A 17,469-nucleotide genomic window follows, 5' to 3' on the forward strand; every position below is an offset into this window, starting at 1 on the left:
AGAGCTCAGACGCATTCCACACCCTGTGTAAAAGTTAAAATGGATCACAGACTTAAATGTAAAATTATCAGACTTCTAGAAGAAAACAATGAGAAAATCTGCCTAACAAGTTGATTTTGCCAAAGTTAAAAACTTTCTATAAAAAGTAATATTAGAAAAATGAAAAGGTAAGTCACAGACTGGGAGAAAATATTTTAAATTATACATCTGATAAAATACTTATATCTAGAATATATAAAGTGTTAGTCACTCAGTCGTGTCCGACTCTGCAACCCCATGGACTGTAGCCCACAAGGCTTCTCTGTCCATGGGATTCTCCAGGCAAGAATACTGGAGTGGGTTGACGTTTCCTTCTCCAGGGGATCTTCCTGACCCAGGGATTGAACCCTGGTCTCCTGCATTGCAGGCAGTCTCTTTACCATCTGAGCTCTATGTCTTACTAGTTGGGTGATCTCAGACACACTTCTTACCCCAGGGGAATCTTATGTCCACCCGAAAACCTGTATGCAGATGTTTATAACGGCTTTATTTCATAATTGCTAAAAATCTAAAGTAACCAAGATGTCCACTCAGTGGGGGCCAAGGATAAACGGTTATATACCAATACAGTGGAATACTGTTTATCAGTGAAACACATCACGATACTGATTCCTACAACATTGATGAAAGTTGAATTCATTTACTAAGTGAAAGCCAGACCTAAAAGACTACAGGTTGTATGTGCGTATGTGTTAGTCACTCAATCATGTCTGACTCTTTGTGACTCCGTGGACTGTAGTTAACCAGGCTCCTCTGTGCATGGAATTCTCAGGCAAGAATACTGGAATGGGTTGCTATTACCTTCTCCAGGGGATCTTCCTGACCCAGGGATTGAACCTGGGTCTCCTCCATTGCAGACAGCTTTTACCATATGAGCAACCAGGGACATATACAAATTATATGGTTTTATTCATATAACATTCTGGTAAAGGTGAAACTATAGAAATGGAAAATATATTAGTGGTTGCCAAGAATTGGAGAAGAGTAGAATATTGATTACAAAACAAATACATAGGGGAACTTTTCAGATGAATTATTCTGCATGTTACTGCATGCTGGTATGATTTTTACAGTCATCAAATCCATAAAAATATACCCTTTAAGGCTCAAAATTCTCTAAGCCAACTTCAGCAATACATGAACCGTGAAATTCCAGATGTTCAAGCTGGTTTTAGAAAAGGCAGAGGAACCAGAGGTCAAATTGCCAACATCCGCTGGATCATTAAAAAAGCAAGAGAGTTCCAGAAAAACATCTATTTCTGCTTTATTGACTACGCCAAAGCCTTTGACAGGGTGGATCACAATAAACTGTGGAAAATTCTGAAAGAGATGGGAGTACCAGACCACCTGACCTGCCTCTTGAGAAACCTGTATGCAGGTCAGGAGGCAACAGTTAGAACTGGACACGGAACAACAGACTGGTTCCAAATAGGAAAAGGAGTATATCAAGGCTGTATCCTGTCAGCCTGCTTATTTGACTTATATGCAGAGTACATCATGAGAAACGCTGGGCTGGAAGAAGCACAAGCTGGAATCCAGATTGCCAGGAGAAATATCAATAACCTCAGATACGCAGATTACACCACCCTTATGGCAGAGAGTGAAGAGGAACTAAAGCCTCTTGATGAAAGTGAAAGAGGAGAGTGAAAAAGTTGGCTTAAAGCTCAACATTCAGAAAGCGAAGATCATGGCATCTAGTCCCATCACTTCATGGGAAATAGATGGGGAAACAGTAGGAACAGTGTCAGACTTTATTTTGGGGTCCTCCAAAATCACTGCAGATGGTGACTGCAGCCATGAAATTAAAAGACGCTTACTCCTTGGAAGAAAAGTTATGACCAACCTAGATAGTATATTCAAAAGCAGAGACATTACTTTGCCAACAAAGGTCTGTCTAGTCAAGGCTATGGTTTTTCCGTGGTCATGTATGAATGTGAGAATTGGACTGCCGAAGAATTGATGCTTTTGAGCTGTGGTGTTGGAGAAGACTCTTGAGAGTCCCTTGGACTGCAAGGAGATCCAACCAGTCCATTCTAAAGGAGATCAGCCCTGGGTGTTCTTTGGAAGGACTGATGCTGAAGCTGAAACTCCAGTACTTTGGCCACCTCATGTGAAGAGTTGACTCATTGGAAAAGACTCTGATGCTGGGAGGGACTGGGGGCAAGAGGAGAAAGGGACGACAGAGGATGAGATGGATGGCATCACCCGACTCAATGGATCTGAGTTTGAGTGAACTCCAGGAGTTGGTGATGGACAGGGAGGCCTGGCATGCTGCGATTCATGGGGTTACAAAGAGTTGGGCACAACTGAGTGACTGAACTGAACCAAGTATTGATGGTCAGCAGTCCCAGTCATTGGATATAGTGTTACTTGGATATCATGTCCCCTCTCCTATGATGTGATCATCATGGTATTCTTCATAAAAATACCTCATTGTGGTATTCTTCATGAAAACTCATAATGACAATCTAGTCATAAGGAAAACACCGACAAACCTGGATTAGAGGACATTGTGTAGGTTACCTAACCAGTAATTGTGACTGTTGAGGTCATGAAAAACAAGGGAAGACTGAGAAATAGAGCAGAGAAGACTAGGTACACATGATAACTAACTACAGCGAGGTATCCTACTTTAGATCCCTGAAACAGAAAGTGAACAGTAGTGGGTAAACTGGTGAAATTTAAATAAAGTGCATAGTAGTTAATAGGAATGTAGCTGTGTCAGTTTCTCTGATAGATGTACTGTGGTAATGTAAAATGTTAATAATGGGAACGATGTGATAAGCAGTATTCAGAAGCCATACTATCCTTGTAATGTTTCTGTAACTAAAATTCTTCCAAAGTAAAAAGGTTATTGGGGGAACAGCAGGTTGATTATCAGTGTCAAATATAGCTGGGAGTACAGGAAGGACTGAGGAATGGAAAATGTTTTAGAGAATGTGCAGGAGGTATTTATAGGAAAAGGATGTCCTTTTACAGAAGTTTGTTTCCAATAGGTGAAAAAGCGTGAGAAGAATCTTAATTAGCAAATATATGTAAGCCATTTATTTTAGTTATAAAAGTTAGATGAGTATTGGAAGGTACAACCAGAAGGCAGAAATTTATGAAATTTCTTTGGGGAAAATTAAAAGAGAAATTTCAAGTATGATGAAATAAAATTTGTGTTTTAATTTATCATTATTAAATAAACCTTCAGGTTTTTGTTTTATTCAAAAAAAATAGATTAAAGATTATACTGAAATGTAAAGAATAGGTGAATTATTTATTGTATTACATTTTATCATGTTATCTCAAGTATATAATTAAATGGACAGTAAACTTGCTATTATAAATATGTTATATATGCATAACTTAATATTTTAATTTTGTAAAACAAGATAATGTAGTCTATAATGTAGTCTTTTGAAAGTAAATTTAAAAGTCAAAAATATTTAGAAATTTTAATATTATGTATGCATATACCATTTTGTCTCAGTATTCAGTTATATACTCAGTTGTCAAATGAAATGGAAATATTATTAAGCTGAAGTATATAGAAGTACTTAAATATTTTTTAGATCAGAGGCATTTTTTACTATTCTCCATCGTGACTTTATATTACATTTTTAACATCCAGAGTTGAAAACAATGACAAATATATTTATAAAATAAAATAATACAAAAAGTATAGATAAAGTGTGGCTTTTAATACTATGATAGGTAACTTGGTAATTAGTAAACATGTAGATTATACATTCATATAAATTGATTAGAAAATAATTGTTTTGTAATTTACAACTTACAAAGTATTTCATATAAATAGTCTTGTTGCATAACACCAAGTCTTCAAAAACTTCTGAAGGTAGATGGAACCACTTACATGGTTTGATACATGTTTTGCTAAAGCAGCAAAGATGGTAAGTCTAATTAATTACATAATTTTGTGATCAAGCTCACCAAATAAGTATTAAATTTAGTTGAAGAGGATTGCGAATTTAGTGTCTTTCTTACACATCATTGTTAATCAGATATCCTCCAATATAAAATAAGAAGTTAAAAAAATACTTTATGTTGGGATTCTTTCTTTGGCACTTATTCAAGCTTTGCTTATCTGAAAATTTAAATTCCTCTTCAGTCAGTTCAGTTGCTCAGTCGTGTCTGACCCTTTGCAACCACATGAATCGCAGCATGCCAGGCCTCCCTGTTCGTCACCAACTCCCGGAGTTCACTCAAACTCACGTCCATCGAGTCCATGATGCCATCCAGCCATCTCATCCTGGGTCGTCCCCTTCTCCTCCTGCCCCCAATCCCTCCCAGCATCAGAATCTTTTCCAATGAGTCAGCTCTTCGCATGAGGTGGCCAAAGTACTGGAATTTCAGCTTCAGCATCAGTCCTTCCAAAGAACACCCAGGGCTAATCTCCTTTAGAATGGACTGGTTGGATCTCCTTGCAGTCCAAGGGACTCTCAAGTCTTCTCCAACACCACAGCTCAAAAGCATCAATTCTTCAGCGCTCATCTTTCTTCACAGTCCAACTCTCATATCCATACATGACCACCGGAAAAACCATAGCCTTGACTAGACAGACCTTTGTTGGCAAAGTAATGTCTCTGCTTTTGAATATACTATCTAGGTTGGTCATAACTTTTCTTCCAAGGAGTAAGCGTCTTTTAATTTCATGGCTGCAGTCACCATCTGCAGTGATTTTGGAGGACCCCAAAATAAAGTCTGACACTGTTCCTACTGTTTCCCCATCTATTTCCCATGAAGTGATGGGACTAGATGCCATGATCTTCGCTTTCTGAATGTTGAGCTTTAAGCCAACTTTTTCACTCTCCTCTTTCACTTTCATCAAGAGGCTTTAGTTCCTCTTCACTCTCTGCCATAAGGGTGGTGTAATCTGCGTATCTGAGGTTATTGATATTTCTCCTGGCAATCTGGATTCCAGCTTGTGCTTCTTCCAGCCCAGCGTTTCTCATGATGTACTCTGCATATAAGTCAAATAAGCAGGCTGACAGGATACAGCCTTGATGTACTCCTTTTCCTATTTGGAACCAGTCTGTTGTTCCGTGTCCAGTTCTAACTGTTGCCTCCTGACCTGCATATAGGTTTCTCAAGAGGCAGGTCAGGTGGTCCGGTATTCCCATCTCTCTCAGAATTTTCCATAGTTTATTGTGATCCACACAGTCAAAGGCTTTGGCATAGTCAATAAAGCAGAAATAGATGTTTTTCTGGAACTCTCTTGCTTTTTTAATGATCCAGCGGATGTTGGCAATTTGACCTCTGGTTCCTCTGCCTTTTCTAAAACCACCTTGAATATCTGGAAGTTCACGGTCTGACAGAATGTGGTCCCCTGGAGAAGGGAATGGCAAACCACTTCAGTATTCTTGCCTTGAGAACCCCATTAACAGTATGAAAAAGCAAAATGATAGGATACTGAAAGAGGAACTCCCCAGGCCATTAGGTGCCCAATATGCTACTGGAGATCAGTGGAGAAATAACTCCAGAAAGAATGAAGGGATGGAGCCAAAGCAAAAACAATACCCAGTTGTGGATGTGACTGGTGATAGAAGCAAGGTCCGATGCTGTAAAGAGCAATATTGCATAGGAACCTGGAATGTCAGGTCCATGAATCAAGGCAAATTGGAAGTGGTCAAACAGGAGAAGGCAAGAGTGAACATTGATTTTCTAGGAATCAGCGAACTAAAATGGACTGGAATGGGTGAATTTAACTCAGATGACCATTATATCTACTACTGTGGGCAGGAGTCCCTTAGAAGAAATGGAGTAGCCATCATGGTCAACAAAAGAATCTGAAATGCAATACTTGGATGTAGTCTCAAAAACGACAGCATGATCTCTGTTCGTTTCCAAGGGAAACCATTCCATATCACAGTAATCCAAGTCTATGCCCCAACCAGTAATGCTGAAGAAGCTGAAGTTGACCGGTTCTATGAAGACCTACAAGACCTTTTGGAACTAACACCCCCAAAAGATGTCCTTTTCATTATAGGGGACTGGAATACAAATTCCTCTTAAGAGATCACAAAAGGATTACTAAGATTTAGAGATCATTTCCAAAGCATGGCCCCTGGACTCTGTTTATGCATCTCGGATAACTAAGCAAAAGCATAGTTCTCTCCAACTCCTGGTCAAATTGTATTTGCATTTGCCCCAGCTTTCCACTCGCTGTTACTGCCATTACTTTTGGAATGCATTATGTGTTTTCTTTTTATTCAAGGATTAGTATTTAAAGTATGTTTTGAAGTTTATCTGGAATCTGGTTTCCACTAGAATTTTAGTTGAGGCTCATACAGAATACCCTAGGAATTTAGATTAAAGTCTACAAAAATTCATAGCTTTTTTTTTAAATGAAGTTTTAAGCACACCTATCGCTATAGTGTGTTTAAATGTATCATACTTTTAATTCTAGTATGAAAGTGTTGTGGCCATTTCTCTTTCATATCCATATATTGCAGATACTTTCCCCCAACCCCTCTCCATTTGGAATCCTTACTCTCCACTGTATAAATGCATTCCAGGATGTTAATGAATTTTTAAGATACAGTTTTAGGAACTAGTCATGTGGGTTGTATACTAATTTACCTAAGGAGTAATTATATGCAAGTTAAAAGTGGAACTTAACCCTTTTGACTTTATTTCTAGGTGATCCATTGCATCCAACTGGGTCTTGCAAGGATCGGCTACCAGGAAAAAATTCCCTTACTGGTACTTTATTTCGGTGGGAAGAAGGCGAAATACCAAGGTTAGTTAATGTTGTAAAGGAAAAGAAAACTTACTTACATATGTCCTACTCTATTCAGAAATCAGTGGTTAGCATAATTTAATTTTATAATTGTTTCTTTGTAAGTTTATCAAAAAAGCAAATCTCAACATGAGTATGTTACGTGGATCATAGATTTCAAAAATAAACTGTCAAAATAGGTTGAAAATATACCTAGTTATTCTGTAATTAATAAAAGGAATCTGAATGTAAGTTTTTATACTTCTCTCCAATATCTATCTTGTTTGTACATTCTAAATTGACATCCTGCAACTTGTCTAGTGGGCTTCCCTGGTGGCTCAGAGAGTCGAGAATCCACCTGCAATGCAGGAGACCTGGGTTTGATACCTGGGTCAGGTAGATCCCCTGGAGAAGGGAATGGCTATGCACTCCAGTATTCTCGTGTGGAGAATCCCGTGGACAGTGGAGCCTCGTGGGCTGCAGTCCACGGGTTCACAAAAAGTCAGACATGACTGAGTGAGTAAGCACACACACACACACAATTTGTCAAGTAAAAATCATATAAAAGCAATTTAAAACCTAAATAGCAGGACTTCCCTGGTTGTCCAGTGATTAAGACTTCAAACTTCCACTGCAGGGACGGTTCCATTCCTGGTCAGGGAACTAAGATCCCATATGTTACGTGGTACAGCAAATAAATATTTAAATCAATAGGTAAACCAGTCAATCCAAAATGGAAAATATTTTTAATAAAAATAACCCCTAAATATTTCTGAATAGTTGTGAGAAAAAAAGTGGATTACTGTAGTGTATATGAATAATACAATTTGTGATTTCTTTTGGCTGTTTAGTGTTTATTAGACTCTTGGAGAGGGTAAGATATTCCAAAGGCTTACATTTTCCTACTATAAAGTAGATATATAATCAGTACCTATCAAAATTATCATAATATCTTAATCTACATAGAAGTAGAGGATTTTTGTTTTATACCAAAAAGTTGTTGTCCAAGCTTTCTTGATTCTTTTGTTGATTATTTGGGTATTGATGGGGTTGTGTGGTATCTTCTTTTTCACTACTTATATGTCACCTGATAAGTTTTAAGCGTTTTTTTTTTGTTGTTGTTGTTGTTTTCTTTTTTTTAATGAAGGATGCAAAGTAGAAGTATTCAGTTAAATGACTTTTTAAATTTCACGATAAAATGTGAATTTATTAATTGGTTGAAGATAAGCTGTCATAAGAATACTTGTTTAGAGCTTAATTTATATAGTTTAAGATACTAGTATGTTCTTCACCCAATTTCCATATTATAGAATTGCTTTGGCTTTTTAAGACCTAACATTAAGACTCTCATTAAATAATGATAGAAGTATGTTGATTTATGACTAATATTATGCCAGAATGAGACTTCAAAGCCTTCCAAGTGGACAGTGACTTGCCTTACCTCTGGATTCAGTTAGCAAATGTCAGGACATTTTGGTAAAGTCATACACGTATACATACATATGTACTTCTAGGGTTCTCAGATACAGCAGAATTGTTTTTATAATTGTGTTGAAATGGTATTAATTTTAGAGAGAGTGTTATTTAATGCATCAAATTCAAGTTCTAATTAGTCCAGAACAAAGTGACCGACAGGCTGTTTTCTGTCTCATTTTTGTGCCTGTTATATAGTTCCTCTGTCTCTCTGAAATTGGAACAAATAAGCTTAACCCAAAGATTTGACCTACTCACTAGATCCCTTGGTTTCCCAAGTCCTATATTTAGTAAGTTGTTTTTTGCATGATCACCTCAAATCCAGGTTTATTTGTATTGGAAGCCTTTTTCAGCAAGCATGTTTCTGGTTAGGTCATAAGACCATATAGTAAAGCTCCACTGGTTAGGAGTTAGTTTAAAGAAACTCTGTGTATTATAATGAAAAATTTGAATTATTACTTTTAAAAGCATAGATGAGCTTCCCTGGTGGCTCAGTGGTAAAGAATCTGCCTGCTGGTGCAGGAGACACAGGTTCGATCCCTGGGTTAGAAATAGCCCCTGGAGAAGGAAATGACAACCCACTCTAGTTCTTGCCTGGAAAATCCCATGGACAGAGGAACCTGGTGAGCTGTAGTCCATGGGGTCACAGAGAGTTGGAAATGACTGAGCATAGTACAGTACAGAGCAAAGATATGAAATGGCAAACTAGTGAAATTAGACAAGGTATTCAGAACTAGAATTTATAATAAATGTTGGTTAGCTATAACTTACATTTTTGTCCCATACTTTTAGGCTTCTTGTATTAAACATGAAAATCTATCATTTCATCAAATACAAATAATGAAACATCATAAACATTTTTGCCAAATCAGTACTCTTAAATTTTATTAGTCTCATTTTTACCCCCATGTGAGCATGTTCTCTGGGCACCTTTTTTTTTTTAAACCCAAAATGTTTTAGATTCCTTCACAAGGAATTTCAAGGGCTGAAATTCCACAATTTTACAATATTATTTTGAATAATAATATTGATAATAATATCTGAATAATTTCACAATATTATTTCAAAGGCTGAAACAAATAGCAACAAACTCAATGAGATGAAAGTGCTGAGTTTGCAAGTCTACTAACCTTACCTGCTGTGGTGGTGGTGGTGTTGCTAAGTTGTGCCCAACTCTTGCAACCCTATGGACTGCAGCCCACGAGACTCTTGTGTCCATGGGATTTCCCGTGTGAGAGTACTGGTGTGGGTTGCCGTTTCCTTCTCCGGGGAATCTTCCTGACCCAGAGACTGAACCCATGTCTCCTGCGTTGGCAGGCAGGTTCTTTTCCATTGAGCCACCAGGGAAGCCCTGCTGGCTCATTGTAAATTACTACGTATCATGGACCTTCAGTCACTTGCCAGTGTGTTGAATTCATAAAGGTCGAATCTACTGCAGTAAACTCAACCTGGCTGCCCATCAGAATGATCTGAAGAGATTTTTTAAAACTACAGATGTCTGAGTTCTGTCCTCAGTGCCTGTAATTTGTGGGTCTATTGTGTTAAGCTGTGAATAAAAATGTTCAGGGAGGTACAGTTGCCTAATTACCATTGTATTGCTTATCTTTATCTACCTTTCATAATTAAAATGAATGGCCTACATGTATTTGCAAGCTCAAATTTATTTTAATTTTTTAAAAATTATTTCTAATTGGAGAATTATTGTTGTATTGGTCTCTTCCACATATAAACATGAATCATCCATAGTTAAACATATGTCCCCTCCCTCTTCAACCTCCTGCCCACCTCCAATCATATCCCACCCCTCTAGGTTTTTTTTCTGTTTACTGAAAGCAGTTTTTTAATTTCTAAAAACTACTTCCTAAAAGATGATGCTGTTAAAGTGGTGCACTCACTATGCCAGCAAATTTGGAAAACTCAACAGTGGCCACAGGTTTGGAAAAGGTCAGTTTTCATTCCATTCCTAAAGAAGGGCAATGCCAAAGAATGTTCAAACTACTGCACAATTGCACTCAATTCACATGATAGCAAAGTAATGTTCAAAATCCTTCAAGCTAGGTATCAACAGTATGTGAACCAAGAACTTCCAGATGTTCAAGCTGGATTTAGAAAAGGCAGAGGAACCAAAGATCAAATTGCCAACATCCATTGAATCATAGAAAAAGCTAGAGAATTCCAGGAAAACATCTACCTTTGTTTCATTGACTACGCTAAAGCCTTTGACTGCGTAGATCACAACAAACTGTGGAAAATTCTTAAAGAGGTGGAAATACCAGACCACCTGACCTGCCTTCTGTGAAATCTTCATGCAGGTCAAGAAGCAACAGTTAGAATCGGACATGAAAAATGAACTAGTTCCACACTGGGAAAGGAGTACATCAAGGCTGTATGTTGTCACCCTGCTTATTTAACCTATATGCAGAGTACATCATGTGAAATGCTGGGCTGGATGAAGCACAAGCTAGAATCAAGATTGTGGGGAGAAATATCAATAACCTCAGATATGAGATGACACCACTTTTATGACAGAAAGCAAAGAAAAGAGCCTCTTGATGAAGGTGAAAGAGGAGAGTGAAAAAGCTGGCCGAAAACTCAACATTCTATAAACAAATGGCATTCAGTCCCATCACTTAATGGCAAATAGATGGGGAAACAATGGAAATAGTGATAGACTTTATTTTCTTGGGCTTCAAAATCACTGTGGATGGAGACTGCAGCCATGAAATTAAAAGATTCTTGCTCTTTGAAGAAAAGCAATGACAAACCTAGACAGCATATTAAAAAGCAGACATTACTTCACCTACAAAGGTCCATACATGGTGTGCTTACTCAGTCATATCTACCTCTTTGCGACCCCACGGACTATAGCCCACCAGGCTCCTCTGTCGATGGGGGTTCTCCAGGCAAGAATACTGAGGTGGCTTGCCACGCCCTTCTGCAGAGGTTCTTCCCAGCCCAGGAATCGAATCCAGGTCTCCCACATTGCAGGCAGATTCTTTACCGTCTGAGCCACCAGGGAAGCTTAGTCATGTATGGATGTGAGAGCTGGACAATAAAAAAGGCTGAGCGCTGAAGAATTGATGCCTTCAAACTGTGGTGCTGGAGAAGACTCTTGAGAGTCCCTTGGACTGCAAGGAGGTCAAACCAATCAATCCTAAAGAAAATCAACCCTGAATATTCATTGAAAGGACTAATGCTGAAGCTGAAGCTGATGGGAAGAGCCAACTCATTGTAAAAGACCCTGGTGCTGGGAAAAAATTGAGGGCAGGAGGAAAAGGGGATGACAGAGGACAAGTTGGTTGGATGGCATCACCGACTCAATGAGTTTGAGCAAACTCATTCACAGGGGAGGGTGAAGGGTAGGGAAGCCTGGCTTGCTTCAGTTCATGGGGTCGCAAAGAGTCAGACAGATCTGAGTGAACAGCAACAATATCCTTTCCCTAGTAACACCTCCTATTCTGAATGTCTGAAGTAGTTTTTAATAAGGGCAAGAAATAATTGTAAGTTTCTAGTGTGAAGTTGCATTTTTAAATATTTCCTCCCTTTGTCACAAATCATCTACTGGAAAACTCACCCTTGAAATTTATAATTCTTTCAAAATTGTGGAACGTTTTAATATAAAGGAGAAAACTATTGGCCAAAACTATTTTATCTGATACTTTATTTAATGGCATAACTTATTTGTTAAATTAGATAAGCTGTATTGCTAATTACTTTTTCTGAAAGTTAAAGAGATGGATATACTGTGATAGCTTGACGAACATGTCCCTCCTCAGTGGTAAAAAGATATATGTGTGTTGTGTCTATATCTATATATGTGTATAGATAAATTGTAAAAATTCTTTGTTTTAACAAAGTAATCACTTATGTTCCATCAAAATTTATACCTATGGCTGATTCATGTGGAGGTTTGACAGAAAAGAACAGAATTTTGTAAAGCAATTATCCTTCAAATAAATAAATTAATTAAAAAAAATAAACTTGTTTCTTAGGTATGGACTGTGGAGAGTGAGTTTTGTTAATATGTTTCTCTTAAAACATAACCTATGGTATCACCTCTTTTTCTAGCTATGATCCCAATACTGGACTTGGGTGGTTTCACAATTGTCATGTTAGGGAAAGTTTTAAAGCATTCCCCAGCTCATTAGTAGTCGTTGAAGGCAGAGAGAACAATATCACTTGCCCACTTTTCAATATGTTTATCTCCCCTCAACTCTTGTTATATATTTCTTCCTAATTTTTAAAAGTGATCTTTTTTTAATTTTTAAAAGCCATCTTTTAATAATTCCTGAGATAGATTCCTCTGGGCAAGTAATTGCATATGTATATGGTTTTTGATGAGTCCCCTCTCTTGTCTCTCTATTGTCTTAACCCAGCTCGCTCTGGATATGACCCACATGCTGAAACATTGTATATTCCCTTTATATATTTATATAATTTTGTGTATTGTTTATTTTTGGCTGTGCTGGGTCATTGTTGTTTCACGGGCTATCTCTAGTTGCAGACAGCTGGGGCTGCTCTCTAGTTACAGCTTCTCGTTGCAGTGGCTTCTCTTGTTGAGGAGCACAGGCTCTAGGGCGTGCGGGCTCAGCAGTTGTGGCTCCCAGGCTCTAGAGCACAGGCTCAGTAGTTGTGGTGCACGAGCTTAGTTGCCCCACAGCATGTGGGATCTTCCCAGAGCAGGGATTGAACTCGTGTCTCCTGCATTGGCAGGCAGATTCTTTACCACTGAGCAACCAGGGAAGCCCTGTACATTCCTTTTATATAAAATATAATGAACCAAAGTATGTAAAATGATCCCCAAAAGATCTCTCTACAGTTATCAACTGATAAATAATCACTGGCTTTCTGGTTACCCCTTAAACATGAAAAATCATTTTAGAAAAATCTTAAGAAAATGTTCTCTTACATAATTATTGTGTCTTTTGATACTTCTTTAATACAGCTCTTTAATACTGGAAGGTGTTGAACCACAAAGTACTTGTGAATTAGAAGTGGATGCTGTAGCTGCTGATATCTTAAATCGGTTGGACATTGAAGGTATATACACAGTTATTCTTAATGTATAGTTTTATTTTTAAAAATCCATGACCAAAGAATGGAAAAAGTATGGAAGAAAATATCACTAGGAAAGTGAAATTAAAGGAAAATGTCAAATATTTTGAAGATTTTTTTTCTGTTCCCTGATGAGATAGTAATTTTTTCATTTATGCTTCATTCATATGAGTTTGTTTGTATAGACATAAACCTAAAGTAAGTGTGACACTAAATAAATAAATTAGCCATTATCAAATAATTTACTGTGCTCTGCCTGCTAATTTTTTTATTTTCAGATTATGTACCAGGGAGGGGACTTTTGGGTCTGTTGACTATCATCAGATGTTTGAATCTTACTCACTTGCTGGGGTTTTAGGGAACTAGTAAGGAAACTAAAAAGGGAGTAATATAGTAAATGTAGGTTGGGATAATTTGTTTTATTACACAGAATAGGTAATTTTTTTTCTTAAGGGATGCATTTATTTAGTGTATGGATTTCTCTTTTTTTTAAGCAAGAATTTTCACTTTGACCCTTGTCGTATTGAAGTATTATTGTGATTACAGCTCAAATTGGTGGAAACCCTGGTCTACAGGCCATATGGGAAGATGAAAAGCAACGGCGAAGAAATAGAAAAGAAACTTCTCAAATTAGTCAACCTGAATCACAAGGTACAAGACTAATCATACTGTGATGATATTTTTTTAGCTGAATATTTTAATGAAAAAGTACAAGCCATTGAATTTTTACCTTGACATTAGATTTTGCTTTTCAGACTACATTTAAATTTTCTACATATTTTTCTTCCTATTCTCATTATTCTTCACATCCAAAGTGTCACTCATTGTCTTGCATAAGAAATTGACATCTTCTTGGCCTTGTTTTTCATTCTACCCTTTTCTCCTTTTTCATTCTCTGGTATATTTTAACCTTGGCATTTCCAAATGAGCTATAGAATACTTACAGAAGAGCATGAATCCCAACTTAGAAACACTGTTTAGTTCATTAAGCTTTGAAAATGTAACCCATGAAATTCTGTCCCCAAATTATTTCTCTGGGTATGTCATAAATTCTGACTTTGATTAACTTGTACATCTCTGAAAAAAGTACTCATTTGATTTGTTACTAAACTTTGATACTTTCAAAAAGAATTGGAAGAAAGTTTTTTAATGCCATGGATACAACAAATTATTAAATAAAGGTAAAAGAAGAGATGACAGTTTAAAAGGCAAATGTATTTGAAATACAGTAGTAAGCCTACACTGAAGTCCAATTAAAATTTGTGTTATAATCTCATGGACAGTAAAAATCCTTTGATAAATTTTGAATGCCTTTTATGCCTTTTAAAATAGAAATATTTTATAAAGGGAAAATTTCTAGGTTCATGGTGTATGATAATATTTTTAGATAGAAAATAATGTTTTTGTTTTTAATTTATAGAACTTAATCTTGGAATGACTTTTTAAGTGCTTAATTTTATAGCTTCAGTAACAACCATTTCCTTTTTGTTTGATTTATAATAGGACTGTTTTTAGGTGGTGTTATGTGTGTCAAATATAGGAAATTGCTACCATTTTAAAAGGTACTTTAGGAAAAAGGAAACTATTTCGTTCATTTGCTGCCTACATTTTTTAATGAATTTTTAAAATTCAAAGATCGCAGGTTTGTGCCAGCAACAGAAAGTGAAAAAAATTTTCAGAAGAGACTTCAGGAAATTCTCAAAGAGAACAATTTCTCTGTGTAAGTGGTTATTTATTATAGCTCTCAGAACTAATTTTATTGCTTTGTTATGTAGTTTGTTATAAAGGATATGTTTTAATTAAGCAGAACATTATCAGGATCTGTGGACTACAGCGATGGATCCCAGGAGTTCTCTGCTGAATTAACATTGCACTCTGAGCTTCTGTCTCCTGAAATTCTTCCGTGTACACCAGCTAATATGATAGAAGTCCACAAAGATGCAGAGTTGAGCAAAGGTAAGGGTTTTCCTGCAAGCATACAGAAAATACCATTATAGACATCCTGTGTATCTAGCACTGAGATATTAGTATTTAGTTGAGTTAGCTCATTTTTTTTTTTTTTCCTAAGAACTAAATATCATTGATGTAGCAAAAACTTCTCTCATTCCTTTACCTTTTCTTAATCTCTGGAGGTAAGCATCATTCTAAAGTTGATACAAATTGTTAAACCATGTATGATTTTTATGTTCTTACATAAGTATGTCCACAACAAATACTGTTATTTTAGGTTTTAAGTTTTACATAAATGGTGTCCTACTTAGCATAGATTAAGCAACTTGCATTTTTCATTCAACATTATATTTTTTAATGATTTAATTGAGGTATAATTTACATGACATAAAATTCACTCATTTCAAGTGTATAATCCAGTGATTTATGATAAATTTACAGAGTTGTACTAACATCATCTCCGTAATTCAATTTTAAAACAGTTCCTTCACCTCAAAAGACTCCAGCCCTAAGTAACCGCTAATCTACTTTCTTGTCTCTCAAGATTTATCTTTCCTGGGTGAATCATGTAAATGAAGTCATAAAATATGTGATCTTTTGTACTTTTTTACTCAGCATAACATTTTTAGTTTTTCCCATACTGTAGATCTCTATCAGTATTTCATTCCGTTTTATCGCCTAATAGTATTGCCTTGTACTGATTTATTTTATTGATTCATTCATTAGGTGATGAATATTTGAGTTCTTTTCACTTTTGGGCCCTTAAGAATAATGCTGTTCTGAACGTTTATGTCTTTGTGTGGATATATATTTTTCTTGAGTGGATACCAAGGAAGAGAATTGCTGGGTCATTTGATAAATTTGTGTTTAACTTTTAATAAACGGCCAAACTGTTTTCCTAGGTGACTGCACTTTTACATTCCCATCAGCAGTATATGAGGGTTCCAGAGACCTTACATTCTCACTAACACTTGTTATTATCTGTCTTTTTTTATATAGCCATCCTAGTATGTGTGAAATGGCATCTCATTATGGTTTAGTTATCATTTCCCTCATTAATAATGATGTTGAGTATCTTTTGTGTCAGCAGTAATAACTTTGAAATCTATTCTTGTTCTTACATGTTTGTAGGTCACTCATTTGAGCTGCTGATTAGCATTCTTTTGTGAGACTGAAGTTTATCTGATTCTCTGCAGCTCTTAGATGGTTTTCACTTTTGCACTGTGGTTAGCAGTGTCACGTCTGTCACCTTGTGGCCATGTGCAGGAGTTTCTCTACAGAAAACATAAAAGTATAATTTGCCAAGTCTTAGGGTATATGTATTATTAAACTCTACCTTAGAAAGCATCTATTCTATCAGGGTTTCTGCAATGCAGTTAGCTTTTACACCGTTGGTAGTTAAGAGTGTAATGAAAGTTTTACTCAGAAGTTATGTTTTTTATGCATACAGTTTTTCTAGGCAGGGGAGTCAGAATAGCAGGAGTAGAATTACCAGCCTTCAGTAGGAAAGGAAAAGCCCTCTTTTCACTGCTGCATGGGCAGCAGAGGCACTCTTGACTGTATTAAACAGCAGCTAGAAATGAGCGCCTACATCCACCTAGGGCTTCCTCCTTCCCTAAGAGTTGCATCCTAGCATTGTGCCCTCTGACTCAGAGCAAGTTACACCCTCTCCCAAGTACTTTAATGGCAGCCTTTTGGATCAGAGCTCTACTTTTGATTTGCTTTGTCTTAGCGTCTGCTAGCCCCATCCTAATCAAAATGTACCCAGAATTTCCATACTACTATTTCCTGTGCATTTTTAATATCTACGATGAAAGCGTCCAGCCACACTGAGCTGCCTGCCTGACTGAGCAGTTTATTTCCTCGGGTACCAATTATTGATTTTGTTAGTATTCTCATTACAGAGTTGCATAAATTTTGTCTTACTGTTTAATTTTCCTTATAAACTCCATTTTAGTGCTCAGTTTTTCAGATTTTGAGGTATGATAACAATAAAACTATCACATTTTATTACAAAATTGCTCTATGAAATGATTATACCTAAGTTTATATTCCCACAGAATGTTAGAGCTTTTACTTCCCTACATCCTCAAAAATGTTTGATAGTGTGAGATGCAAAAATTTTTTGCCATTCTCATTCTTCAGAATCTGAATAGTTTAATCTGCATTTCCTGATTACTGATATTTATAAGCAATGGGGTCTTTGTATCTGAAAATTGCTTATTCAT

The 17,469-nt window shown here is 36.7% G+C and overlaps 1 protein-coding gene across 6 annotated transcripts in view; it reads left to right on the top strand.

Annotated features, from left to right (window-relative positions):
- Positions 1-17,469, top strand: part of REV3L (REV3 like, DNA directed polymerase zeta catalytic subunit) — a 169,012-nt gene that overhangs the window by 67,842 nt on the left and 83,701 nt on the right. For 3 of the 6 annotated variants that reach the window (XM_040238484.1, XM_040238480.1, XM_040238482.1), the window contains 5 exons: positions 6,685-6,784; positions 13,182-13,276; positions 13,838-13,942; positions 14,927-15,011; positions 15,096-15,247. In XM_040238484.1, the coding sequence (XP_040094418.1) occupies positions 6,685-6,784; positions 13,182-13,276; positions 13,838-13,942; positions 14,927-15,011; positions 15,096-15,247 (537 nt within the window). The remainder of the gene's footprint in view (positions 1-6,684; positions 6,785-13,181; positions 13,277-13,837; positions 13,943-14,926; positions 15,012-15,095; positions 15,248-17,469) is intronic. The other 3 variants (XM_040238481.1, XM_040238483.1, XM_040238485.1) reach the window with 1 other exon arrangement.

The sequence above is a fragment of the Oryx dammah genome, unplaced genomic scaffold (genome assembly GCF_014754425.2).
Source record: "Oryx dammah isolate SB20612 unplaced genomic scaffold, SCBI_Odam_1.1 HiC_scaffold_4, whole genome shotgun sequence".
In the NCBI taxonomy this organism is placed as follows: Eukaryota; Metazoa; Chordata; class Mammalia; order Artiodactyla; family Bovidae; genus Oryx; species Oryx dammah.